The sequence below is a fragment of the Castor canadensis genome, chromosome 17 (assembly GCF_047511655.1).
Source record: "Castor canadensis chromosome 17, mCasCan1.hap1v2, whole genome shotgun sequence".
NCBI classification, from domain to species: Eukaryota; Metazoa; Chordata; class Mammalia; order Rodentia; family Castoridae; genus Castor; species Castor canadensis.
In genome coordinates this window covers 49257688-49285569 of record NC_133402.1, presented here as the reverse complement: position 1 = coordinate 49285569, position 27882 = coordinate 49257688, and the positions used below count along the sequence as shown (strand labels likewise).

At 38.4% G+C, this 27882-nt stretch overlaps 1 protein-coding gene across 2 annotated transcripts; it reads right to left on the bottom strand.

Annotated features, from left to right (window-relative positions):
* Window positions 1–684: 684 nt before the first annotated feature.
* Window positions 685–26786, bottom strand: Iho1 (interactor of HORMAD1 1). Of its 2 annotated transcripts, none has more exons than XM_074059689.1 (8): window positions 26722–26786; window positions 23498–23672; window positions 22314–22477; window positions 10221–10269; window positions 9697–9784; window positions 2283–2386; window positions 1004–1848; window positions 685–949 (listed from the first exon to the last, which is right to left on the bottom strand). In XM_074059689.1, the coding sequence occupies exons 1-8, from the start codon at window positions 26775–26777 to the stop codon at window positions 694–696; spliced, it is 1737 nt and encodes a 578-aa protein (XP_073915790.1). In that variant the 5' UTR covers window positions 26778–26786; the 3' UTR covers window positions 685–693. The 2 variants fall into 2 exon arrangements, with proteins under 2 accessions (XP_073915790.1, XP_073915789.1); XM_074059688.1 differs by having other exon boundaries at window positions 685–956; window positions 1014–1848; window positions 26722–26777.
* Between the last annotated feature and the right edge of the window lie 1096 nt (window positions 26787–27882).

The window sequence follows — 27882 nt, the reverse complement described above, 5'->3', positions numbered from 1 at the left end:
GTCTTTCTCTGTTCATAAGATTGAGTTAGAGCTGCATATGGTGGTATACATCTGTAATCCTAGCACTTTGGAGACAAAGGCAGTAGGATTGCAAGTTTGAGGCCAGTCTGGGCTACCCAGTAACACCCTGTCTCAAACAAATGACAACAAAAAACCCTAAAACAAGCAAACTGACAGTGCGTCCACAATAGGTCCCACTGACTGATCAAAATTTGTAAACTCTGACAGCATAACTGAAAAGATATGAAAAAAAAAAATCCCGAGGCCCAGAAAGGTATTGATCACGTAGGGAGTACTTTGAGGAACAAAAATATTGTGCTTGGCTGCCATAGCAACAGTTTTGTGAAAGCTCTTCTGCTACCCAATATTCCATAAGGAAGTTAGCCCTCTTTCACCAAATACAACCACTTTCTTCATGCCCCACTATCAGGCTTCTTCCCCAGTTCTCATCACCACCATCTCCATACAATTCATTCCAATAAATAAGGACACATTTATCCCTTATGCTGTTGTCATGGACAGCAAGTGATACCCAGAGCATTGGACCTGCCCCTCCCCTCCACTGTTCCCAAGTAGGCTGCTGTCATCCAAGCAGGCTTCTACAACTTTCTGCTATTGCCCTGTCCAAATGCTCTGCAATTTGTCCTTCTAGCTGAGATTAATAAATCATCAGCTAAAGTCACTGTTGGCTGGTCAGAAGTCATCATCACTACTATCAAAACCCAGGTCATAGAACAAAGTCTTCCCTTCCTGCTTACACAGAAGAGGCTCTGAATCTTCAAGGTTGAGGTCACTGAACCAGCTCATCTGGTGGTCCCCCTGGGAACTGCTGGACAGCAGCTTGTTGTCTTGGAAAGAGTACCTGGTGAACTGCAAAAGGCTCCCTTCAGCTGCTCTTGCTGTCTTACTGGCTGTTCCTCCTAGAACATGGCAAACTGGCTTTGTGGATCTTCTTGCTATCTTACTGGGCTTGGATGTTTCTCCCATAATACGGCAATCTGACTTTGTGGAACTTCTGGGACTCCACAGATGCAGGGGCTTAGCAAGAGATTCCTGCTGTCCCATTGGAGCCTGGGGACTCTGATATTTAGAAATGAAAGTATAGGTCTTGCTTGGGGTTTGTTCTTGCTTCCTATCCAGGAGCCTGCCTCTGGGGGCTTTCTTTGGCTGTGGCTTCTTGCCTTTCCTCCCTCTTCCTACAGTCCTACCTTTCTGTTCAGTCACCAACTGTTCACATGGGTCATAAGAAAACATGCATTGGGCTTGATATTTTGGGCAGACATTCCTAATGGTGGTTGCAAAATTGTTTAAGTCCTGGGATATGAGCTGTGAGGCATTTTGGGAAAACAAGTCCCTGTCACCACAAACCTTGTATCCTGGAATGCTAGAGCCATGGTTCTTGGGACTTATTTTAGTGATAGCCTTTTTTACATACCCATCTCCTTTAGGGGGCCCAACTGCTGGCAGCACAGTCTCTTCTTGGAGACCATCACTCTTTGCTCCCTCATCCCAGACAGCAAACTCTCCAGGTTTCAGAAAGCCTGTATTAGAATTCCTTGCATCAGAGGGTGCCTGGGCCTGCCAAGTACCTGACTCTTCAGAGGTGTACTTTTCTTGTCTGGTGAAATTGAGGCTCTGGGTCAGAGATGGTGAAGTCTGAGAAGTGCTGTCTTTCACATGCTTAGGTACCTGAGGCACCAAGATCAATCTCTTTATCTCTTCTAGGACACCAGGAACATTCAGTTGTCCTAGTTGCTCACAAAGCTGCTGAAAGTCCTTACTCTGCTGGGCAACTAAATTTTCAAGGTGCTTCAGGCTGGACTTCATTTCCATAAACTCTGCTTGTTTCTGGGTAGATGCAGTGAGAAAGAAGAGAATGATGGACAGTGCAAGTAAGAAGGTACAATAAAATGTGAGAACAAACCAGTAGACAAAGGTTGTCCCTTCCAGGGCGGCTTGCAGGATAAGCATGGCTACATATGGAGCAGGGACAAGGGCCCACATCCTACATGGGAACACTGGGGAAGGAAGACAGTCTATACCTTGGCTCATTACCAAGAGGTTTGTGCTGGCCTGTGATCTTATCTGAAAATTTGCAATTTTAAAGGAGTCTCTCTGGGACTTGGCAACAAAGCTCAAAACACACTTGCTTTCAAGGTGGCATACAGCTGAGGCAGGAGGATCACTTGAGCTCAGGAGTTTGAGACCAGCTTGGGCAACATGGTTAGACTCTATCTCAAAAAACAAACAAGCAAAAAAACTAAATTGGGGTTTATACTTACAGTTTCAAATCTCTTTTGTATCTCAAGGATGGCCTGCTCCCTATTGCCTTTGTCCTGCATTGCCTCAAACAACAGATCACTCTGGACTCTTGCAGTTTTTTGCACTAAATACAAAACAATGATAATGAAGACTGTGGTACATCACAGCTGCCCAGATCCACAGTGGTAGAAAGGGAGATGCTGCACACCAGCATAACCCACTTGCCTTCTCTGTTAACACCCAGGGCTCCCCAACAGAGCAGTTTCTCCACAACCTTTTTCTCTCCCTCTCTAAGAAGATCTTGGTCAGGATCAGTACTAGCTAGACCCTGAGAATGTGCTGCCCAGATAAGATGACAGTACCAATCACCTCTTTGGCCTTCCTTCTTGGTCTTGTCATCAGAGTGATCTTTGTAGAATGCAGCTATCATCCTGTCCTCTGAAACTTTACTGGTTCAATGGCACCCCCACTAGCCATTGAACAAAGTCCAGATCTTAAAATTGGCTAACAAGCCCCAGGCTTGCTCCTTCTTCCCCACTTCTCATGTTTGCACTATGTTTTCTGAGTATTCTTTCTTCTTTCCTCCCTGTGCTCTCTGTCATTTCTCAATCTCTCTCTCTCTCTCTCTCTTTCCCTCTCACCATTGAGGCCTTTGTGCATGCTGTTCCATCAGCTTGAAGTACAATTGCTTTTATCCCTCACACCTCCCTCTTCCTGATAACCACTACCTTAGAACCAACTAAGTCCTATTGTTTCTGCTCTCAGCACTCACCTACTCAGAGAATACCAATTCTCACCCAGCTTGGGTGCTTCTTTCCTCTGCAGGTGGTAATGTGTGCATGTGCTTTACCATCACTTGTCACCCTCTACTTATTTATCCCATTTACACTTGGATCCTAATAGGTTTGGTGACTTGGGTGTGAACCACATCAGGACTGATTTTGATTTTCCTCTTTTGCATGGGGTAAATGATTCTACAGACACACACACACACACACACAAACACACACACAATTAATTTAATAGCATTGTGTTGCAATTAATTATTGCCATCTTCTTGCTAGACTACAGTCCATGTGAAGATGCTGTTATATTTATTCCACAAGTATTTAATGAATGTCTCCTGCTGGGTGCTGGTGTCTCACACCTGTAATCCTAGCTACTTGGAGGCTGAGAGCAGAAGGATTGAGGTTCGAGGCCAGCCTGGGCAAATAGTTGTAGAGAGCCCATCTCCAAAATAACCTGACTAAAATGAACTGGAGGTGTGGCTCAAGTGGTAAAACATCTGCTCTGAAAGAGCGAAGCTCTGAGTTCAAACCCCAAACCCAACAACAACAACAAAAAATGTTCCAGGCACTATAGATATAACAATGATCAAGAAACATAAAGCCCTCTTGAAATTTTAATCTTATCAGGGAAAATAGATAATGAGTAATGATACAAAAACTAGCTTTTTAAAATTTGATATTGAGGTTTGAACTCAGGGCCTCACACTTGCTAAGCAGGCACTCTTACACTTGGGCCACTCTCCCAGCTTTGTTTTTGTGTTGGGTAGCTAGGATTACAGGTGTGTACCTCTGGCACTGTCACAAATAACCGTTTAAAGATGTAATGAGTACTCTAAAAGAAAAGTGTATAGAGGTTGAGGCTATGTAACTAGGCAGACTAGTCAGTCTGAGGAGTGAGGTAAGACTGCCCTCATGAGAGATATTTAGCTGAATTACCATTAACCCATAAGGGAAAGAATATTACCAAAAGAAGGGCAAGCATGTCCCAAAAAAAGGAACCAGAAGATCAACATGGTTGAAACATGGTGAGCAGGGGACCAGGTGGCCTGAGTAGAAATAGGTCACAGCTGGACAGAGGAGTATGTGAGCCATATCAGATCTGTGAACTTGATTCTAAGACTTTATTCACTGACATGGTTAAGCAGAGAGTTGGAATACTTACATTGTATTATTCTTGCAACTTGAATGATAAGCAGGAGGGTAAGAGTGCAGAACAGAGATCAGAAATGACCCAAATTAAAATAGGGGCTTTAAATTAGCGGTTAAAAAAAGATGGATTATTTAATCATGGCACTGGAACAAACTGGCTGGCTACCTGTTTACAAGATAATTAATCCAAAATAATTACTAGATATTAAAGAAAAGATGTATTTGCCTATCTAGGTAAAAAGAGAAGGGAAGGGAAATTTTAGATTGTGATTAAATTTCCAACAGCAATGCTTTATATCAGAAGAAAAAGGAATATATTATTCAAGGAAGATAGATGCAAGTCTAGGATACTGTATGTAATAAAACTGACTTTCAAGTATGAAGGACATATCAACATGAAAAATTTTGAGAACACTATTACCATGATCCTATTCTAGAGAAGAATTTTGAATAATTTAAATGCTAGAAAACCATCCATATACAGACTGTTGGTATGAAATATATACTTGATTATATAATTATGACTAAATAAGAACTGAAGGGGAAAATTAAAGTATGTAATAGCTGAAAAAAAGATAATTTGTACCTCTTCCACAATCTTGTTAAGAATATTAAAGTTCTATAATATGGCTTAGTTTAGGAATGATCAGAAGTTCTCTATTTCTTATTTAGCCATATTTCAAACTGTTACAGAGAAGATAAAATATTATGAGAATGGAGTCAGTGGCTCATGCCTATAATCCTAGCTACTTGGGAGGGTGAGAGCAAGAGGATGGCAATTTGAGGCCAGCCCAGGAAAATAGTTTACAAGACCCTATCTCCAAAATAATCAGAACAAAATGGACTGGAGTTGTGGCTCAAGTGGTAGAGTACCTGCTTTGCAAGTACAAAGCTCTGAGTTCAAATCCCATGCCTCCACAAAAAAAGTTATAATGGAAAACTGAACACTTTTTTTTTCGCTTTTACTTCTTTGGTAAGCACAGGGGAGGTATTTTTTAGTTCAAATACATCTTAAATGCATAACAAGTACAATTTACAAATAACAGGAATAATATATCAGATAGTCTTTTTTTTTTTTTTGTGGTACTAGGGTTTGATTCCAGGGTTTATACTTTGAGTCACTTCACCAACCCTTTCTTGTGATTTTTTTTTTTAATGATATGAAGCCATATCTCCAGTTCATTTTGCTCTGGTTATTTGGTAGATGCGGGGGGGGGGGTCTCATCATTTGCCTGGGCTGGTCTTGTACCTTGATCCTCAGCCTTTCAAGTGGTTAGGATTAAAGCATGATCTTTAATGATCATCTTATTGGAAATAACTGAGAGTGTTTTTTGTTCATTATATAATGTCAGATGATATACAATTCAAGAATATTTTACCTTTTCAATATATTGTATGTGTTGGTACCATATTTATATAGTGAAGCAATGATTATACAGAAAAATAAGAAACCATTTAATAGTAAAATATTTCATTTCTTTGGGATTTATTTAAAATAATTTTGGAATAATGCCCCCAAACTTACTAAGTTTTATGCATTATACTTATTACCACTGACCACTTTTTTATTTTCTCTGTTTATTTGACACAGACTTTACTTTGAATATGATCCTATTTTTTTTAATGAAGCCTGTGCATTTATGTATATTTAAAGCTAGGAAGATTTTCTCTAGAAGTTTTTTTGCATGTAGAGCACAATCTGTATCACTTTAAATGTACTTCTTCTCTTTAATTTTGATGGGAAAAACAAACATTCCGTTGAAGGGAAATCAGTCAGTTGCTTGAAAGAACAAAGCCCAAGTAAAACAAGGATCAACTACGTATAAAGAGATAATCTTATGATTTAAAGAAAGAGTTGCTGCTTTGACAATGTTTGAGAAAAATACTGCTGGCTGGGCACTGATGGCTCACACCTGTAATCCTAGCTACTCAGGAGGCAGAGATCAGGAGGATCCAGGTTTGAAGCCAGCTCCAGGCAAATAGTTTGTGAAAACCTATCTCGAAAATACCCTTTGAGGGCTGGGAGAGTGGCTCAAGGTGTAGGCCCTTAGTTCAAGCCCCAGTACCGCAAAAAAAAAACCTGCTGGAAAAGTTCCAGTTTCTACTATGTTCACCATCTCTATGAGATATGACATAGGTTGAAATTATGTTTTGATTTGGCACACAACATGTTCAATGGTTACATGCCTTGTATAAGACATGGAGAAAAATCCTTTGGACACAGAACGGATGACAGCACCTTCTGTTTTACAGAGTATCCTGGTGTAACTTTTTTTTAATTTTTTTTTTTAGTCTGGGATTTGAACTTAGGGCTTCATGCTTGCAAAGCACGCACTCTACTGCTTGAGCCACACCTCTAGCCCATTTTTGCACTGATTATTTTGGAGATATGGTCTTGCAAAACTAATTGCCAGGCTGGCCTCAAACTGTGATTCGCCTGATCTCAGACTTCCAAGTAGCTAGGATTACAGGTGTGAGTCACAGGCACCCGGCTCTGTCTCTGTCTCTGTCTTTCTGTTGGGTGGTACTGGGGTTTGAATTCAGGGCTTCATACTTGCTAAATAGGAGCTCTACTGCTTCAGCCATGCCTTCATTTCTTGTGGTGTCATTTTCTATGAATGTGGTCAAATAAAGTTGTTTTGTTGGTTTTTTTTGTGTGTGTCTTGGTGGGATAGGGCATAAGCTAAAGCCATAGGAAGAAAAATATGATGTATGTGTCCAATATGTACTATTTTGTTTTTATTTTGCGAGTAGAGTTGAAGCACTTTTGATAATAAGAATAAATGGTAGAAAATGCTTCTAGACTTAATTGTCTCTATTTGGTTTTTAAATTCTGGAATTTTATTCAATTTCTTTAAGTGGTAGCTGTATCTTATAAAACATGTATTTACCTAAAGTTTGTAACAGTTTTGTGTTGAAATCAAATGGCCTGATATATAAACTTACAAATTTATTCTTTATTCATTAATGATCACTGTAAAAATGATGGGAAATGAGGGCTGGAACCATGGCTTAAGTGGTACAGTGTCTGCTTAGTAAGCATGAGGTCCTCAATTCAAACCCCAGTACCATTAAAAAAATTAAAAAGGATTACAAATGAGACTGCACACATGGATGATAATACTTTGCAAATCTTCCAGACTTTCCTAATAATGTGATCTTAAAGTTCATAGAATGTTCTATCTGATAATCTTATTTTTGTTAAGATGCATGGGTGACTGGCAATATAGACAAAGAGGAAATAATTAGTATGCGAGGACTTTGATTGTCATGTAATATTGCCGATGAAGAATTCAGATTGTTTTTAGTACAAGTTTCTCTCTCTCTTTCTTCCTCTCTCTCTCTCTCTCTGCCTCTCTTTTTTTTTTTTTTTTACTACTGGGGTTTGAACTCAGGGCCTACATCTTCAGCCATTTTTGTGTGTGTGTGTATGTGTATGATGATTTTTTTTGAGATAGGGTCTCACAAACTATTGGCCCCAGCTGGCTTCAAACTTCAATACCCCTGATCTCTGCATCCTGAGTAGCTAGAATTATAGGCATGAGCCACCAGTCCCCAGCTCAAGTTTGTCTTTTTTATGATGGCATTCTCACTGCCACATTTTTGCAAAAATGTACTACCCTTTAAATCTATCAATAAATGAGTTTTCTAAAAAAAATTTCATTTCTTCATTACAAAAAGTAAAAATATTTTATAAAACAAATTTTCTCCTACTTCTCAACACAAGTACGATTCTACTTGTCAACAATTAGAAAGAGGTTATATACTTATTAATGTGCTGGATTCCTGTACTTAAACTCAATTAGCCAAATATTTTTCAGATATCCATGTAGGTATCTGCAGTAGAGAACAAATGTTAGTTATCCTTCCATACAAGAGTTCCTAAATAGCAATGTTTTCCGTCTCTCTCTCTCTCTCTTTTTGGTGGGACAGGGGTTTGCACTCAGGACTTCATATTTTCAAAGCAAGTGCTCTACTTCTTGAACCACACCTCCAATCCATTTTGCTCTGGTTATTTTGGAGATGGGGGTCTAGAGAAAACTATTTGCCTAGGCTGGCCTTGAACCACAATCTCAATCCTCCCAATCTCAACCTCTCAAGTAGCTCTGATTATAAGCATAAGCCATTGGCTCCCTTGTCACCCAGTTTTGAATGTAGAACAAAAAGAGTATGCTGCTTTGGAAGTGTCCCCCAAAGGCCCTTTGTGAAAGGCTTGGTCACCCACCTATGGTACTATTTGGAGGTAGTAGAACTTTTAGAAGGAGGGGCCTTGGGGAAAGAAATAAGGTCATTGGGGCTGTGCCCTTACACACATGGGATATTGGGACATGGGCCCCCTTCCTGTCTCAGCCACCAAGAAGTGAACAGGTCTTCTCTGCCAAGCACTCCCACTATGATGTACTATGTTGCCACAGGCCCAAAGCAACAAGGCCAAGTAACCATCAGCTGAAACCTCTGAAACTGTGAGCCAAAATAAACCTTTCCTCCTTGTAAGTTTATTATTTCAGTTATTTTAGCATAACTAACAGAATTCTTTCCTTGGGCACTTACAATTGAGTTATTCTATCACATTATACAAGGAAGCACCCCTGATTTCCTTTTACGCTCAGCCTTGCTACTTCTTGTGGGATAACAGTCCTAAGCTTCCAGAACCAGTTTCCAAACAGATGCACAGTTGCCCTGTGTGTGGGAAACCCAGGTTGGAAGCCAACAGACAGACAGTACAGTGCTTCTTTGCAGACAGATGGGGATTAATTTCTAAGTCACACAAAGGCATTAATTTTTGTAAATCATGAGCAATTCATTCCATGGCATTTGAATAAGTTGACTTCAATTTGTTTAAAATAAAAAATAAACACACAGACAAATGCAAACAAGTACAGATGTACAGTCATCGGCTTTCTATTTTGCTTAGAAACTGGCAGTTCTAGAGAGAAATCTGCCTAAGGAGAATTGTATGTTGGCTCTCTTCTGTTTATAAGGGCCAGGGAAATGGTTTCATCTACATGTAAATCACTAATTGGTGGAGCAGGGGATTTTGCAAACCACAAACTGTAACTGACATTGAGAATGATTATATGATTTACTTATAAAACAACTCCCACTGAAACTAAGGCAGCAAGAAGAACAGCTGGTAACTGGAGTATTTCTAATTCCTAAGAGGGCAATGCCTGACAGTACAGAAGGAACTCATTTGGTGCTCATGAAGGCTGCTGATTCACTTCAGGGAGTAAGATGAGAAACGCTGCAGAGGTACCTGCCCAAAGGCAGCAGAGTTACCAGGTACAGGATTAGGGCTTTAATCCTCTAAGTGGGATCTAAGTGTTGTTACACAGAGGTAGGTTCCACTACCTAGTGATAACATTATGTACCCACCCTCTCATCTGAAACACTGTATGGAGTCATATCCCTGGGAAGCCTGGCTAGGGTCAAAATGTTCACATTCACCAATCACCAGTGTTCTCTATTGCTATAACCTCAAACATGAGACACTCACTTGTCTTGGCCACAGTCTCCAAAGAATCCAAAATAGATTGGCTTCTTGAACTGAGATGTTCCTCAGACTTTTCCACAGATGTCTGCAACTAGGAAACCCCAAAATTAAGACAGAATTTTCAGACTGTTCCCTTATTTAACTGAGTTAGAGAATGGCCATTTGATTATAAAAATGGTAAGTTAAAACACTGCTATTATACATGAACTAAAGCCAATACAATGATTATGCTTTGTTTTGTTTTGGGTTTTTTTTTTTTTTTTTTTGGTAGAACTGGGGTTTAAACTCAGGTCCTCATATTTGCTTTGCAGGCACTCTACTACTTCAGTCATGCCCCCAGCAATAAAACTTTTTGTTTGTTTTGCTTTGTTTTAGGTGAGCCTGGAATTTAAACTCAGGGTTTCACAGTCACAAACAAGGTATTCACAAAGCAGGTGTTGTATGGCTTGTGCCACTCCTCCAGTCCCAATCCTGAAACTTCTTAAAATGTAAGATGTTCTAACTCTCTGTAATGCAACTATACTTACCCTGTGAATGCTTTCTTTGACATGGGAAACAATGTTGTATAGAGTCTCACTAAAGTAAGAGAAAAAAAAAGAGAACAAATCTTTGTGAAATATTGAAACAATGTGTAACAGAATAGATGAATATGGCAGGTGTCCATCTAGTATAACCAAAATGCTGCTTTGATTAGAGTTGGAGACTTGACCCAAGAAACCTCAGTGCCCAGCTAGTTAAAAAAAAAGGAGAAAATTTCCAACACAAATCACATTTTTCTTTTCTTTCTTTCATTTTTATTTGTTTTGGCCTTAGTTTTTGAGACAGGGTCTCACTATGTAGCCCAGACTAGCCTTGAACTTGCTATGTTGTCCCATCCAGCCTTGAAACTGGGATCCTCCTGCCTTAGTCTCCTAAGTGCTAGGATTACAGACAGGTACCACCACATTCAGCTTCATTTTTCTTTTTAAAATATACATTTTATGTTTCTAAAATGAGGGCAAAAAGAAACTAAAAAAAATGAGAAAAAAGAAGAAAAAAAACATAAAACAAGGGCAAAATTTAGCAACTCAAATGGTCACCAAAGTAGGAAAGGCCAGGTTTTATTTTTACAGCAGCGGATTCAGAAGGTATTGGTTTCTTTCTGGTAATCCAAAATTCTTGGACTCATCTTAAGTTTTATCATTATGTTCACTATAAAAATGAGGTTAATATGGAGATAATTCTGGAGAAAGTATTAATTTCTAATGAAAAAGAAATTTACAATTATTAATCCAATAAATATTCCACTCTTTTTCTGTTGTTGTTTTGAGACAGGGTCTTGCTTTGTAGCCCCAGCTAGCCTTGATTTTTTATCCTCCTGCCTTAATCTCCCAAGAGCTGGAACTACAGCTTGCACCACTAAATCCAGCTAAATAGCCCACTTGAGAAGAATTTTTTTTTTTCAGCACTGGGGTTTGAACTCAGGGCCTCATGCTTGCTAGGGAGGAACTCTAACATTTAAGCCACTCTGTCAGTCCTTTTTTGTGTTGGGTATTTTAAAGATAGGGTCTGGTGGACTATCTGCCTGTGGCATCTTTGAACCATGATCCTCCTGATCTCTGCCTCCTGAGTAGCTAGGATATCAGGAGTAAGCCACCAGCACCCAGCAGAATTTTTTTTTTTTTTTGGTAGTCCTGGGGTTTGACCTCAGGACCTAAAGCTTGCTAGGAAGGCGCTCTAACACATCCCCTAAATTGGATATCCAATTTGAAAGAGAGAGTGGAGATTTTCAAAGTCATAATACAGTCATCTCTTAATAGGGGATTGGTTCCAGGACCCCCAAAGATACCAAAATCTGAGAATGCTCAAGTCCCTTATATAAAAATAGCATAGTATTTGCATATAAATTTATGAGCAGCTATAGTATGCTTTAAATTGTTTCTATTACATAGAATATCTACTACAATATAAATGCGATGTAAACAGTTGTTATACTGTATTGTTTGAGGAATAATGACAAAAGAAAAGTCTGTACATGTTGGGTTATAATTAATCCATTCAACTCCACAGATGTGAAACCCATGGATATGAAGAACTTGCTTATGAGGACTAAGGTTTATAGATTTACAGGCACTACTCAAGGTAGTGATTCGAAGCCAGCCTGGGCAAACAGTTTGTGAGACCCTATCACAAAAAAGGGCTGATGTAGTGACTGAATTCAAACAGCAGTACCACAACCCCCTGCCAAAAAAATGACATGAGATGGAGTCTCACTACCTTTTTTTCCCCCTGGGATGGCCTCCAACCATGACCCTCCCAATCTCTACTTCCCAAGTAGTTGGGATTAAGTGTAAGGTGGGCACAGGTGTAAGCCACTGTGCCCAGCACATTTTAACTTTTTTAATTTTTAAAGTAACATGAAATTAATATATGTGTACAGTTCTATGAGTTTTAATACATATTTAGGATTCATATAACCACCACACCACAATCAAGATACAAGATGATTCTGACATTCCCCCCGCCCCCAAAAAAATCCTACACAATGTCCCATTGTGGTGAATCCTAGCCCGCATCTTTAATCCTTGGTAACCATTGAGCTATTACTCATCCCTTTAGCTTTGCTTTTGTCTGAATGTTATGTAGACAAAACCATACAGTACATAACTTTTGGGACTTATTTCTATCACTCAGCATAATTTAGCCTTTGACATTCATCCATGTTGTGTGTGTATAGTTAATTATATGGATATAAGTTTTCATGGTATTCCATTATATGGCCATAGTTTTGCTTGCAATGCTAGGGATCAAATTTAGGCCTTGCACATTCTAGTCAAGTGTTCTATGGCGATCTACACTCCCAGCCCTGTATTGTTTTAGATTTCCACCAGCAAGAGTTCCAGTTGATCTGTATCTTTGCCCAGTATTTGGTATTGTCAGTTTCTGTTTTTAATTTTTGTCATTTTAATAGATGCTTAGAAATATTGAGATTTTAATTTTCATTTCCATAATGACTACTGATGTTGAAGCATATATTCACGCATTGATTTGTCATCTTAAGTCTTCTTTGATGAAGCATCTGTTCAAAGATTTTCCCAATTTTTATTGTTAAATCTTAAGAGTTCTTTTTTCTTTCTAAAAAAGTATGTTTATTTTATTTTTTTTTTTGTTTTATTATTCATATTTTCTTTTCTGAAAATGTGGTTTATAAGCATTTTCTGAGTCTGAAACTTATCATTTCATTATGATAAGTTTTTTATTCTTCTATTGTGCTGGGTATTGAACCTAGGGCTTCAAGCATGTTAAGCAAGTGCTTTATCACTAAACTTTATCTCCAACTTCTTTTTCGCCCTTTATTAACAGTGTCTTAACAAAGCAAAAGTTTTTTTTTGTTTTGTACAAGCCACTCCACCAGCCCTTTTTTTGTGTGTGAGATGGCTTTTTCGAGATAGGGTCTTGGACTATTTGCCTGATCTCTGCCTCCTGAGCAGCTATGATTTACAGGTGTGAGCCACCAGCATCCAGCTGCAAAGCAAAAGTTTTAATTTTGGCTTAAAATAAACCTACCTTTCACTGCAAAAATTAATTAATCAATTAATTGAAATAAAGCCAAACAGAAAACTCAAAGGCAGATCATTCACACTTCAAGTTCTGGTTTCCTTCCCCAAAATACCTATCTTCAGGTAATATTGAGAGGAACTTTAAAGTTAAATTTTTTTATTTTTTGGTGGTACTGGGGCTTGAACTCAGGGCCTCACACTTAATAGGTAGGCACTTGTACCACTTGAGCCACTCCACCAGTCCAAAAGCTAAATTTAAAAAAAAAAGAAAAGAAAAGCTGCAGAAACCTTATTCAAACAAAATATAACCCAAAAGCCTAGAGAACAAAAAAATTAAGAACACTTAGTCCAAACCAGTAAAGAGATAGTGGCAGCTTGCTTCTCTACAGCCTTCTATCAAAGCCCTGAGGGGCCTCTAAGAACCCAGTAGACTTTTAGAGCCTGAATTCCCAGGGTAAAAAGTCTTTCAATGTCTGGGAAATATGTCTTAACAAAATAAAAAACTTCAAATAGAATTTGTTGGTGTGTAGCTAAATGGTAGCGATGTGAGGTCCTGGACTTGATTCCTAGCACATGTGGGCACACACACATAAAAGTAGGTATACAGTAGCAAAGATACCTAATCTAAGAGCTCTTTAATATATCTTTCTCAAAATAAATGTAATTACCAATAATCTTCACTGTTACAGAAATAATGAAGGGAAATAACCTCTGCTGGGATGTTACTTTTTTTTGATACCTGAAGATACAGCATTGGTGATGACTTACTACCAAGTAATGAACAAATGAATTTCTCTATGACTTCAACTTTTTTATTTACAAATTCATATAGCAGCCTTAATTTAGCTCACATATTTGCTAAAAAAATATAAACTAGTGAATAAGAATATGTATAAAATTTGGGGACTACTTTAAAAAATACTAACACTTCAATGTAGGAAAATGAGGCTGAACTGACTTAAGAATTCATGTATTAGGAATCTTTACTCCAATTTCCTGCATGGGAAGCAGGAAATGTTTCTCCCTTTTTTCCCCATTTCTCCCCACTTTTATCCTGTTATTCTAAATTCCTTTCCTAATAAACTTTACTATCATTTTAACTATTAAAAAATAGAATTTATGTATTATACTACAGTGGGAGTGTTGGTCAATGGTACAGCATGTGCCTAGCTTGTGAGCAGCCCTGGTTCAATTCCCAGAATGACCAAAAATACTGTGCATCATATTCTTGGTCCTAAAATAGTTATCTAACATCCTAAACCTGATGATCTGAAAAAACAACAAACTATTAGACAAAATTTTAAGCAAAATCAATGTAACATTATATAAATTTTTCTTTTCTTTAAGAAATACTCTACTTTGTAAATGCTACAATGTACCCACACCCAGCACAACAATACAAAATAAATCTTTTTAATCTTCTAGATTTACTTTTCAGAGGCCAAAATTGTGGCAGTCATATTCAAATCTACCTCAAGTCACACTGACAAGAAAGCAAAGAAAAGCTGGGCATCAGTGGCTCATGTCTGTAATTCTAGCTATTTGGGAGGCTGAGATGGGGAGGATCTCAGTTCAAGGCCAGTCAAGGAAAATAGTTTGTGAGATCTGCCCCCTCCAACTCCAAAATAATCAGATGGGCTGGAGGTGTGGCTCAAGTGGTAGAATGCCTGCTTTGCAAGTGCAAAGCTCTAAGTTCAACCACAACCCCCCCAGCACAGATCATCCAAAAAAAGAAAAAAAAGCAAATAAAGAGCAATTGTTAAAAGAACTAAAAAACAAGAGTAATATGTAGTAAGGACTTTGTGTTTATTTGTTTTGTTTTGTTTGCAGTGCTGGGGAGCATACCCAGGTCCTTGGGCATGCTAGACAAGGACTCTACCATGGAGATGCATCCTCAACCTGCAATGGTTATTTTGTATGTCAACTTAATTGGGCTAGATATGCCTAGTTAGATGATAAAACATTATTTCTGAGTGTGTTTGGGAGAGCATTTCCATTAAGAGATTAGTATTCGATGCAAGACCTAGAGCTGGTTGGGTATGACCAAACAACCAGGCCAACCTTTTGCATGGCTTTCTGTGGCCTGCCTCCTTGGGGTGGAAAAAGAGGGCTTTGCTGGCATGCACACTTGGTTGAAGGTAGTGGACTCTGATCTTTAAGGCTAAGCCAGGTGATGCTGCCTTGGCATAGAGGTATCCGTAGCTACTGTGGGGAAAGAAGCCATGCTGGGGACTGAGGGTCACAACATCTGTATTGTGATTATCTGCCAGTCACCCCAAATTTTGCAATTTAGCATCATGGTTTAGCTGTGACACAGGTTCTACTCTAGCTGAATTTTGTTGATATTCTAACATGGAATTTTCTACATCTTGTGACCTGGGTCTTAATAGTAATTCATTTCTGCTACCAACTGAAGATATGCACCACTCTCCCATCCACAGTGAGTGAGTGCTGGGTTGGAGCAGCGAAGAGCAGGTCCTGTTACTGTCCTAACCCATCTAGTCAGCATATCCTTGCTTCACTGTGGCATATTCATGCACTTACGTGCTCTGGGAGAAACAGCTCCATGTGATCCATGCTCCCAACTTTAATTATTTATTTATTTATTTATTTATTTATTTTTTCTTTTATTCATCTGTGTATACAATGTTTGGGTTATTTCTCCCTCCTTCCTCCCGCCCCCTCCTTTACCTACCCTGCCTCCTCCCTTCTCCCCCATTACCCCCTCGCTATCAGGCAGAAACTATTTTGCCTTATCTCTGATTTTGTTGAAGAGAGAGTATAAGCAGTAATAGGAAGGACCAAGGGTCTTTGCTAGTTAAGATAAGGATAGCCATAAAGGGAGTTGACTCGCATTGCTTTCCTGTACATGTGTGTTACATTCTAAATTAATTTTTTTTTATTTTATTATTCATATGTGCATACAAGGCTTGGTTTATTTCTCCCCCCTGCCCCCACCCCCTCCCTCACCACCCACTCCACCCCCTCCCGCTCCCCCCCTCAATACCCAGCAGAAACTATTTTGCCCTTATCTCTAATTTTGTTGTAGAGAGAGTATAAGCAATAATAGGAAGGAACAAGGGGTTTTGCTGGTTGAGATAAGGATAGCTATACAGGGCATTGACTCACATTGATTTCCTGTGCGTGGGTGTTACCTTCTAGGTTAATTCTTTTTGATCTAACCTTTTCTCTAGTTCCTGGTCCCCTTTTCCTATTGGCCTCAGTTGCTTTAAGGTATCTGCTTTAGTTTCTCTGCATTAAGGGCAACAAATGCTAGCTAGTTTTTTAGGTGTCTTACCTATCCTCACCCCTCCCTTGTGTGCTCTCGCTTTTATCATGTGCTCATAGTCCAATCCCCTTGTTGTGTTTGCCCTTGATCTAATGTCCACATATGAGGGAGAACATACGATTTTTGGTCTTTTGAGCCAGGCTAACCTCACTCAGAATGATGTTCTCCAATTCCATCCATTTACCAGCGAATGATAACATTTCGTTCTTCTTCATGGCTGCATAAAATTCCATTGTGTATAGATACCACATTTTCTTAATCCATTCGTCAGTGCTGGGGCATCTTGGCTGTTTCCATAACTTGGCTATTGTGAATAGTGCCGCAATAAACATGGATGTGCAGGTGCCTCTGGAGTAACAGTCTTTTGGGTATATCCCCAAGAGTGGTATTGCTGGATCAAATGGTAGATCGATGTCCAGCTTTTTAAGTAGCCTCCAAATTTTTTTCCAGAGTGGTTGTACTAGTCTACATTCCCACCAACAGTGTAAGAGGGTTCCTTTTTCCCCGCATCCTCGCCAACACCTGTTGGTGGTGGTGTTGCTGATGATGGCTATTCTAACAGGGGTGAGGTGGAATCTTAGTGTGGTTTTAATTTGCATTTCCTTTATTGCTAGAGATGGTGAGCATTTTTTCATGTGTTTTCTGGCCATTTGAATTTCTTCTTTTGAGAAAGTTCTGTTTAGTTCACATGCCCATTTCTTTATTGGTTCATTAGTTTTGGGAGAATTTAGTTTTTTAAGTTCCCTGTATATTCTGGTTATCAGTCCTTTGTCTGATGTATAATTGGCAAATATTTTCTCCCACTCTGTGGGTGTTCTCTTCAGTTTAGAGACCATTTCTTTTGATGAACAGAAGCTTTTTAGTTTTATGAGGTCCCATTTATCTATGCTATCTCTTAGTTGCTGTGCTGCTGGGGTTTCATTGAGAAAGTTCTTACCTATACCTACTAACTCCAGAGTATTTCCTACTCTTTCTTGTATCAACTTAAGAGTTTGGGGTCTGATATTAAGATCCTTGATCCATTTTGAGTTAATCTTGGTATAGGGTGATATACATGGATCTAGTTTCAGTTTTTTGCAGACTGCTAACCAGTTTTCCCAGCAGTTTTTGTTGAAGAGGCTGCTATTTCTCCATCGTATATTTTTAGCTCCTTTGTCAAAGATAAGTTGCTCATAGTTGTGTGGCTTCATATCTGGGTCCTCTATTCTGTTCCACTGGTCTTCATGTCTGTTTTTGTGCCAGTACCATGCTGTTTTTATTGTTATTGCTTTGTAATATAGTTTGAAGTCAGGTATTGTGATACCTCCTGCATTGTTCTTTTGACTGAGTATTGCCTTGGCTATTCGTGGCCTCTTGTGTTTCCATATAAATTTAACAGTAGATTTTTCAATCTCTTTAATGAATGTCATTGGAATTTTGATGGGAATTGCATTAAACATGTAGATTACTTTGGGGAGTATCGACATTTTTACTATGTTGATTCTACCAATCCATGAGCATGGGAGATCTCTCCACTTTCTATAGTCTTCCTCAATCTCTTTCTTCAGAAGTGTATAGTTTTCCATGTAGAGGTCTTTTACATCTTTTGTTAGGTTTACACCTAGGTATTTGATTTTTTTTGAGGCTATTGTAAATGGAATTGTTTTCATACATTCTTTTTCCGTTTGCTCATTGTTAGTGTATAGAAATGCTAATGATTTTTCTATGTTGATTTTATATCCTGCTACTTTGCTATAGCTATTGATGATGTCTAGAAGCTTCTGAGTAGAGTTTTTTGGGTCTTTAAGGTATAGGATCATGTCGTCTGCAAATAGGGATATTTTGACAGTTTCTTTACCTATTTGTATTCCTTTTATTCCTTCTTCTTGCCTAATTGCTCTGGCTAGGAATTCCAGTACTATGTTGAATAGGAGTGGAGATAGTGGGCATCCTTGTCTGGTTCCTGATTTTAGAGGGAATGGTTTTAATTTTTCTCCGTTAAGTATAATGCTGGCTGTAGGTTTGTCATATATAGCTTTTATAATGTTGAGGAACTTTCCTTCTATTCCTAGTTTTCTTAGAGCTTTTATCATGAAATGATGTTGGATCTTATCAAAGGCTTTTTCTGCATCTATTGAGATGATCAAGTGGTTTTTGTCTTTGCTTCTGTTAATGTGGTTTATTACGTTTATTGATTTTCGTATGTTGAACCACCCCTGCATCCCTGGGATGAAGCCTACCTGGTCGTGGTGAATAATCTTTTTGATGTGTTGCTGAATTCGATTTGCCATTATTTTGTTGAGGATTTTTGCATCAATGTTCATTAAGGAGATTGGCCTATAGTTCTCCTTTTTGGAGGTGTCTTTGCCTGGTTTTGGGATAAGTGTAATACTGGCTTCATAAAATGTGTTTGGCAGTTTTCCTTCCCTTTCTATTTCATGGAACAGTTTAAGGAGGGTTGGTATCAGTTCTTCTTTAAAGGTCTGATAGAATTCAGCAGAGAATCCATCAGGTCCTGGACTTTTCTTTTTGGGGAGACTCTTGATTGCTGCTTCAATTTCATTTTGTGTTATAGGTCTATTCAGGTGATTAATTTCCTCTTGGTTCAGTTTTGGATGATCATATGTATCTAGAAATCTGTCCATTTCTTTTAGATTTTCAAATTTATTTGAATATAGGTTCTCAAAGTAGTCTCTGATGATTTCCTGGACTTCCATGGTGTTTGTTGTTATCTCCCCTTTTGCATTCCTGATTCTACTAATTTGGGTTTTTTCTCTCCTCATTTTAGTCAGGTTTGCCAGGGGTCTATCGATCTTGTTTATTTTTTCAAAGAACCAACTTTTTGTTTCATTAATTCTTTGTATGGTTTTTTTGATTTCTATTTCATTGATTTCAGCTCTTATTTTTATTATTTCTCTCCTTCTATTTGTTTTGGGATTTGCTTGTTCTTGTTTTTCTAGGAGTTTGAGATGTATCATTAGGTCATTGATTTGGGATCTTTCAATCTTTTTAATATATGCACTCATGGCTATAAACTTTCCTCTCAAGACTGCCTTAGCTGTGTCCCATAGGTTCTGGTAGGTTGTGTTTTCATTTTCATTGACTTCTAGGAACTTTTTAATTTCCTCTTTTATTGCATCGATGATCCACTCTTCATTAAGTAATGAGTTATTTAGTTTCCAGCTGTTTGCATGTTTTTTGTCTTTACTTTTGTTGTTGAGTTCTACTTTTACTGCATTGTGGTCAGATAGTATGCATGGTATTATTTCTATTTTCTTATATTTGCTGAGGCTTGCTTTGTGCCCTAGGATATGATCTATTTTGGAGAAGGTTCCATGGGCTGCTGAGAAGAATGTATATTGTGTAGAGGTTGGATGAAATGTTCTGTAGACATCTACTAGGTCCACTTGATCTATTGCATATTTTAGATCTTGGATTTCTTTATTGAGTTTTTGTTTGGATGACCTATCTATTGATGATAATGGAGTGTTAAAGTCTCCCACAACCACTGTGTTGGCGTTTATATATGCTTTTAGGTCTTTCAGGGTATGTTTGATGAAATTGGGTGCGTTGACATTGGGTGCGTACAGATTGATGATTATTATTTCCTTTTGGTCTATTTCCCCTTTTATTAGTATGGAATGTCCTTCTTTATCTCGTTTGATCAATGTAGGTTTGAAGTCTACTTTGTCAGAGATAAGTATTGCTACTCCTGCTTGTTTTCGGGGGCCATTGGCTTGGTAAATCTTCTTCCAGCCTTTCATCCTAAGCATATGCTTATTTCTGTCGGTGAGATGAGTCTCCTGTAAGCAACAAATTGTTGGATCTTCTTTTTTAATCCATTTTGTCAAACGGTGTCTTTTGATGGGTGAATTAAGTCCATTAACATTAAGTGTTAGTACTGATAGGTATGTGGTGATTCCTGCCATTTAGTTATCTTAGTTGTTTGAAGGTTTGATTGTGTGTACCTAACTTGATGTTACTCTCTACTGTCTTGCTTTTTCTTATCCTGTGGTTTGGTGCTGCCTGCCTTTTCATGGTTAAGTTGGGTGTCACTTTCTGTGTGCAGGATCCCTTGCAGAATATTTTGTAATGGTGGCTTTGTGGTCACATATTGTTTTAGTTTCTGCTTATCATGGAAGACTTTTATTGCTCCATCTATTTTGAATGATAGCTTTGCTGGGTAGAGTATCCTGGGGTTGAAGTTATTTTCATTCAGTGCCCGGAAGATCTCACCCCACGCTCTTCTTGCTTTTAATGTTTCTGTTGAGAAGTCTGCTGTGATTTTGATGGGTTTACCTTTGTATGTTACTTGTTTTTTCTCTCTTGCAGCCTTCAATATTCTTTCCTTAGTTTCTGAACTTGTTGTTTTAATGATGATATGTCGTGGAGTAGTTCTATTTTGATCTGGTCTGTTTGGTGTCCTGGAGGCCTCTTGCATTTGTATGGGAATATCTTTCTCTAGATTTGGGAAATTTTCCGTTATTATTTTGTTGAATATATTACGCATTCCCTTCGCTTGCACCTCTTCTCCTTCTTCGATGCCCATGATTCTCAAGTTTGGTCTTTTGATGGAGTCGGTGAGTTCTTGCATTTTCTTTTCACAGGTCTTGAGTTGTTTAATTAGTAGTTCTTCAGTTTTTCCTTTAATTACCATTTCATCTTCAAGTTCTGAGATTCTGTCTTCTGTTTGTTCTATTCTGCTGGATTGGCCTTCCGTTTTGTTTTGCAGTTCTGTTTCGTTCTTTTTTCTGAGGTTTTCCATATCCTGGCTGTTTTCTTCTTTATTGTTGTCTGTTTTTGTCCTGAGTTCATTTATCCATTTATTCATTGTGTTCTCTCTTTCACTTTGGTGTTTATACAGTGCTTCTATGGTTTCCTTTATTTCTTCTTTTGCTTTTTCAAATTCTCTACTTTTATTGTCTTGGAATTTCTTGAGTGTCTCCTGTACATTTTGGTTGACTCTATCCAGTATCATCTCTATAAAATTCTCATTGAGTACTTGTAGTATGTCTTCTTTTAAATTATTCTTGTAGGCTTCATTGGGTCCTTTGGCATAGTTTATCTTCATTTTGTTGGAGTCTGGCTCTGAGTTTCTGTTCTCTTCATTCCCCTCTGGTTCCTGTACTAATTTTTTGCTGTGGGGAAACTGGTTTCCTTGTTTTTTCTGTCTTCCTGTCATTGTCCTTGGTGTTGTTACTGTCGCTGTACTGTGTGTAATTAAGTATTTTCTAGCTTGTAATAATAACAATGGTAATATTGAGAATGGAAGAGTGAGCTGAGATGGAAAGCAAGAAATTAAAGAAAAGTGGAAAACAAATATACAGACAAGAGGGAGAAAGCAGAACAAGGTATCAGACAAGAGAGTTTCAAAGGTATAAACAGGGAGTGTTAGTGTACTAATCGACAGTAAGCTCTAGCCGCCATCTTGGAATTCCCTCCCAACTTTAATTTTTTAAAGTGTTTTTAACCCTTGAAAACAAAGACCATCTTGTTTTGTATATAGGAACTGTTTTTTTTTTTCTTGGTTGTTTATTTTGTTTTGCCCATACCATTAGCTGAAGCCTGTAATCCTAGCTACTTGGGAGGCTAAAATTGGGGGGATTGAGGTTTGAGGCCGGTTTGGGCAAATAAGTCATGAGACTCCATCTCCCAAATAATCAGAGCAAAATGAGCTGGAGTTTTGGCTTAAGTGGCAGAGTGCTTGCTTTGCAAGTGCAAAACCCTGAGTTCAAATTCCACTCCCACAAAAAAAAAAACTGGTTTCCCTCAGAAAATATGATTTGCCTCATCCACTTGAAAGGTACGCATACCTGTCACATTTGTCTGTTGCCCTTTTCTTTTCATCTTCAAACTGTTTCAGGAGGCCTTTTGATTTTCCAACTGGCAAAGGTAGAGAAAATATGCCTTCATCCTTTGTATCTCCTCCAAACAACTGGGGTTTTGTCTGGTACTTTGTGAAAATACTAGGCTCACTCTATTAAATGAAAACAAAAATCAACATAGAATTCCACACATAAAAATATGTACAGTATTCACTATTTTCTATACAATGCAGAATCCCATTTAAATGCAAACCATAACACTAAAAACAATATATGTAGTAGTTTTCTCTTATAGTATCAGTCAGAAAATAATATTTACAATAAAGTAATGTTTTTACTAATAGAGTTTCTGACTTACCAGTGCAGAGATATTTAAAAAGTCAGCTAAAATTTCCAGGTACACTGGCTCACAGCTGTAATACTAGCTATTTGGGAGGCTGAGACTGTGTTGATCATGCCAACCTGGGCAAATAGTTCAAGAGACCCCATCTCCAAAATAACCAAAATAAAATGGACTAGAGGCATGAATGAAGCGGTAGAGCACCTATAATCCCAGCACTTAGAGGCCAAAGCAGAAGAATTGTGAGTTTGAGGCCAAATAAAGAGTTCCAGGCCAGTATAGGTTACAAAGTGAAACCTGTCTCAAAACAACAAACAAACAAAAAGGCAGGAGGTGAGAGAGACTGTTCCTCACTCTGGCCATATTCATTAACTTTGGCCTCAGAATCATCTCCTCCTTCTTCAAGGAATTAATGTACACAGTTTACTATACTCTGCAAAGTACATGAAGTTTTGTAATAAAAAAAAAGTCCACCTAAAATAAAATTTATGTTACTTTATTCCTAGCTATGAAAGTGTTTTTCTTATGAAATTTTCACAAACAATATAGTATGACTAAACTAGGAAAAGTCATGCGATATTCTCCCTACAAGTGGTTAAGGTACTGACACTATTTTATATTGTCTTAGTAATAGAAAAAACTGTAAGCATAAATTTTTTTTCATTTCAGATCACCAAGTCAAATGAATCATCAAATAAGCATATTTATGATAGTATTCCTTAGTGATATACATTTCTAAAACATGTTCCAACAGAATAAGAATAAGTCTTTATAGCTTATCTCCATAACGACTGTGAAATATGTGTACAGAAATTCTGGAAATCAGACTCACATCCAGAGAATTCTGTTGTGTCTGTTTTGGATGTCTTAAGTGGGTACCAAAGTCTAAGGGTGCTGATAAGGTCTCTGAATTTTCTGGACAAAACTGAGATCCAAAGAGAAACTGGGAATCACTGAGTGCAGAACAATCAGTCTGATTATTATTCCAGTTAGATGACTTAGTGGTCCTGAAATAAAGCAGGAAAAACATAAAGCGGACAAATATCCTGAACAAATAAAACCACAATTTATAACTATTTATTTCAGAGTATTTGGGGCAGAGTGCTAGTTTGTTTGGATTTCCAAATCCCCTACTACCTACAAAGAAATACAGGTAAATTCTGAGTGCCACCCATTTTGATTATAACAACCTGGGAATAACCAAATGGAAATTCAAACCGAAAAGAATGATATCATTATTCCTTCTATCACAGAATTCTGGGCTATAACATCATTTTGGAGATCAAAGTTCATAAAACTTTTAGGGATTAAGAGACATTCTCTTTTTAAAAGGTGAATCTGTTCATCACTAAGGGAATAGATAAATGAAATGTGGAATATGCATTTAGCTGTTTCATCAGTCAGAAACTATAAGCTAACTGGGCACCAATGGGTTACACTTGTAATCCTAGTTACTTGGGAGGCTGAAATCAGGAGGATCATGATCGAGGCCAGCCTGGGGAAACAGTTCACAGGACCCCATCTCCAAAATAACCAGAGCAAAAATGGACTGGAGGTGTGGTTCAAGTGGTAGAGCACCTGCTTTGCAAGTGCGAAGCCCTAAGTTCAAACCCCAGTCACACACACACAAAAAAAAGACAAATAAGCTAGATTTGTATATAATCACCTGGATAAGCCTCAAAAACAATTTTGAGTATAAAAAATTAAAATTTGACAAGACATTCAGGGTGGTATCATCACAGACAAATAAGTAAAAATTTAAGGAGCTATATTACATATCATTTATGTAAATTTTTAAACTTACATCATATATGTATATAACCAAGCATACAGAAGGTGAATTAAAATGATACACATTGACTCTCATAGAATGTGTACCTACAAGGAATGAAGAGTGCATGGGGTGCCCCCCCAATCCCTTTTTTTTTGTAGTTCTAGGATTTGAACTCAGGGCATCCTAGTCAACCTCTCTACCACTTAAGCCACAGGCCCAGACCCTAAATTCATATGTTGAAACCCTATCCTGCCAATGTGAAGGTATTTCACATTGGAGATGGGGCTTTGGGAAGTATTTAGATGAGATCCTGAGGGTAGGTCCCTCATGATAGGATTAGTGTCCTATAAAAGAAGAGATAGCAAAGAGCTAGCTGATACTTGAGATTCCATCCCCCACCTCAACCCCTGCCCACTCATGTGAAGATACAAGAAGAGAGCTGGTCTGCAAGTCAGGAAGACAGACCTCACTAGAAACCATGTTGGCATTCTGATCTCAGACCTCAAGCCTCCAGAACTGTGAAAATAAATTTCTCCGACCACATCCATGGCATTTTGTCATATGTAGTCTGCCTGAGCAGACTAACACAGGCCTCATTCATACTGAAAAATATGAACAACTCAGATCTATACACAGGAGGATCTGTTAAAAAATGTTTATGAGGCCAGGTGTGGTGGCGCACATCTGTGGTCATAGCTACTCTAGAGATGGAGGCAGAAGGATCAAGATTTGAGGCCAGCCTGGGCAAAGGTAGGGCAAACTAAAAAAGCAAAATGACTGGGGATGTGGCTTCAGAGGTAAGTCACATGTTCAGCAAGAATGGAGCCCTGAATTCAAACCCAAGAAAGAAAGAAAAGGAAAGAGAAAGAGAAAGGAAGGGAGAAAGAAAGAGAAGAAGGAAGGAAGGAAGAGAGGGAAGGAGGGAGGGAGGGAAGGGAGGAAGAGGGGAGGGAGGGAGAGGGGAAGGGAAGGAAGGAAAAATAGAGCTGGGTACTGGTGGTTCACACCTATGATCATTGCTACTCAGAGGTAAAGCTCAGGAGGATTGTGGTTCAAGGTAAGCCCAGGCAAATAGTTCACAAGACCCTATCTCAAAATACCCAAAATACTCAACACCCTGAGTTTAAACTCCAGTACCACCACCAAAAAAAAAAAAAAAGGAACGGAAAAAACAGTGCTGTATGTTTTTGATCGATTAATAACTTTCTCCAGGAAGGTGGCAGGGAGAAAAGAAACTATTCAGTGATAAAAGCATACTAAAAGCAACTGGAAATTCCTTAAATATACACTATTTCTGGGGCACAGTTAGCAATGGCAGGTTTATTGCAATCTGGTGGCTAGAATCTAAGTAACTCAGTGAGCAGTAGTACATGCTCTGTCCCAATAAGCCAAGTTAACACCTGGAATGGCTCTTCTCTCCATAGTACCTACAAATTGAACTACATAAGCAAACACATTCTGAAGACTGACTTGATTTTCTTCCTTACTATTTCAATATAGTTGCCCCAACTGAGGTGTATTTCCAGCTGTTGGACTCTGTCCAATTCTCACAGGTCCAGTCCATAGGCCTGATACAGGATATAGTTAACACCCTGAGCGGGATTGATACTGATACAGCTTTTGCAATTAAAAAAAAAAAAAAAAAGAGGGCTGGCACCGGTGACTCACACCTGTAATCCTAGCTACTCAGAAAGCAGAAATCAGGAGGATCAAGGTTCGAAGCCAGCCCTGGCATAGTTTGTGAGACTCTATCTCAAAAAAAAAAAAAACATCACAAAAAGTGGCTGGTGGAGTGGCTCAAGGTGTAGGCCCTGAGTCCAAGCCCCAGTACCACAAAAAAAATTGGGTAAAGAAGCAGAATATGGGGTACCTCTTTTACTACAACCTAATAGGAAGGGGGCCTTCTTTCTATAAATCAATAAAACCAGGCTGGCGAAATGGCTCAAGTTGTGGAGTGCTTGCCTACCAAGCTCAAGGCCCAGAGTTCAAACCCCAGTACTGACAAAAATAAATAATTTTCTTAAAAAAATCAATAAAACCACTGTCTACTCAGGAGGCAGAGATCAGGAGGATCACAGTTTGAAGTCAGCCCAGGCAAACAGTTCTGTGAGACCCTATCTCAAAAAAACCCTTCACAAAAATAGGACTGGTTAAGTGGCTCAAGGTGAAGGCCATGAGTTCAAGCCCCAGTACTGCAAAAAAGCCCCAGTACCAAAAAAAAATAAAAATCAATAAAACCTTAAGATTGTCTTAAATACCAGAGAATGTAACAGAAAACTTACCCAGAGCCGGAGGGAATACTGAGCATATCTTTGATATTCCAGGTATTAAAATTCATTTCTTATGATTATCTCTATTGAAAAGAACAAAAGAAAATTTATTAAGAACGTTAACATAATATTTTCCAAAAATTACTTTACTAGCAACCTTATTATATGTAAATGAGGGCATTTCAGCAATTACATGGAGAAAATTTCCATTACCTATGTGCCAGAAATAGGTAATTTCTGCTATTAGAAGGCATGTAAATTCCTATCCATTTTAATACCAGGAATGCTCAAAGTCATCTGTGAAACAATAAATTGCTTTCTATCTTTTGCTTTTTTTTGCCATTTATCTTACCACCCTATTAATCTGCTTTTAGGAAAGGACCAGTAAACCTCATCTTTCATTGCTTGACACAATGAATGACTTAATTACCTCTCCCAAGATTAGTTCTTCCAAGACCATAGACTATTAGAATGCCAAGAGACACATATGAATTAAAAAAAAAGAGTATCACAGTTCAAAGCCAAAAAAAAAAAAAAAAAAGAATGCCAAGAGAGTTGTGGAATTTGAACAGGAAAGAAGCTAAATGAGAAGGGGGAGTGCTTTGGGCACATCTTATAAGCAGTTATCTAGTCTGCTCACTGACAACCAAACACACTGGATTTTATGAAACAAGGATACTTTCTAAATTTTATTTTCCTGAATTTAAAAAAATTCATGTTTATCCGATTATATGTTATCATTGTGGCACCAGAAAGTATGACTTTAAAGACCATTAAACATCAAATACTGTCCCAACACAAATCCAGATAAAATTAAACAAGAGTTTCTTTTTTGGGTTTTGAGACAGGGTCTTGCTATGTAGCACAGGCTGGCCTTGAACTCACAATTTTCTTGACTCAGCTCCTGAGTGCTAGGATCACAGGTGTGGTGGGCACTTTTTTGTTTTATTTTTGCAGTACTGAGGATTGAACTCATGGCTCCCCAAGTGCCCTATGACTTGAGCCTATGCCCCAGTTCTTTGTTTTTAGTTTGTTCTTTCAGATAGGGTCTCCTACTTTGGCCTATGCCAGCCTCAGACCTCGATTCTCCTACATCCACCTCCTGAGTAGCATGGATTACAGGCATTACCCACCATGCCCAGATTGTTTTTGAGGTAAGGTCTAACTTTTGCC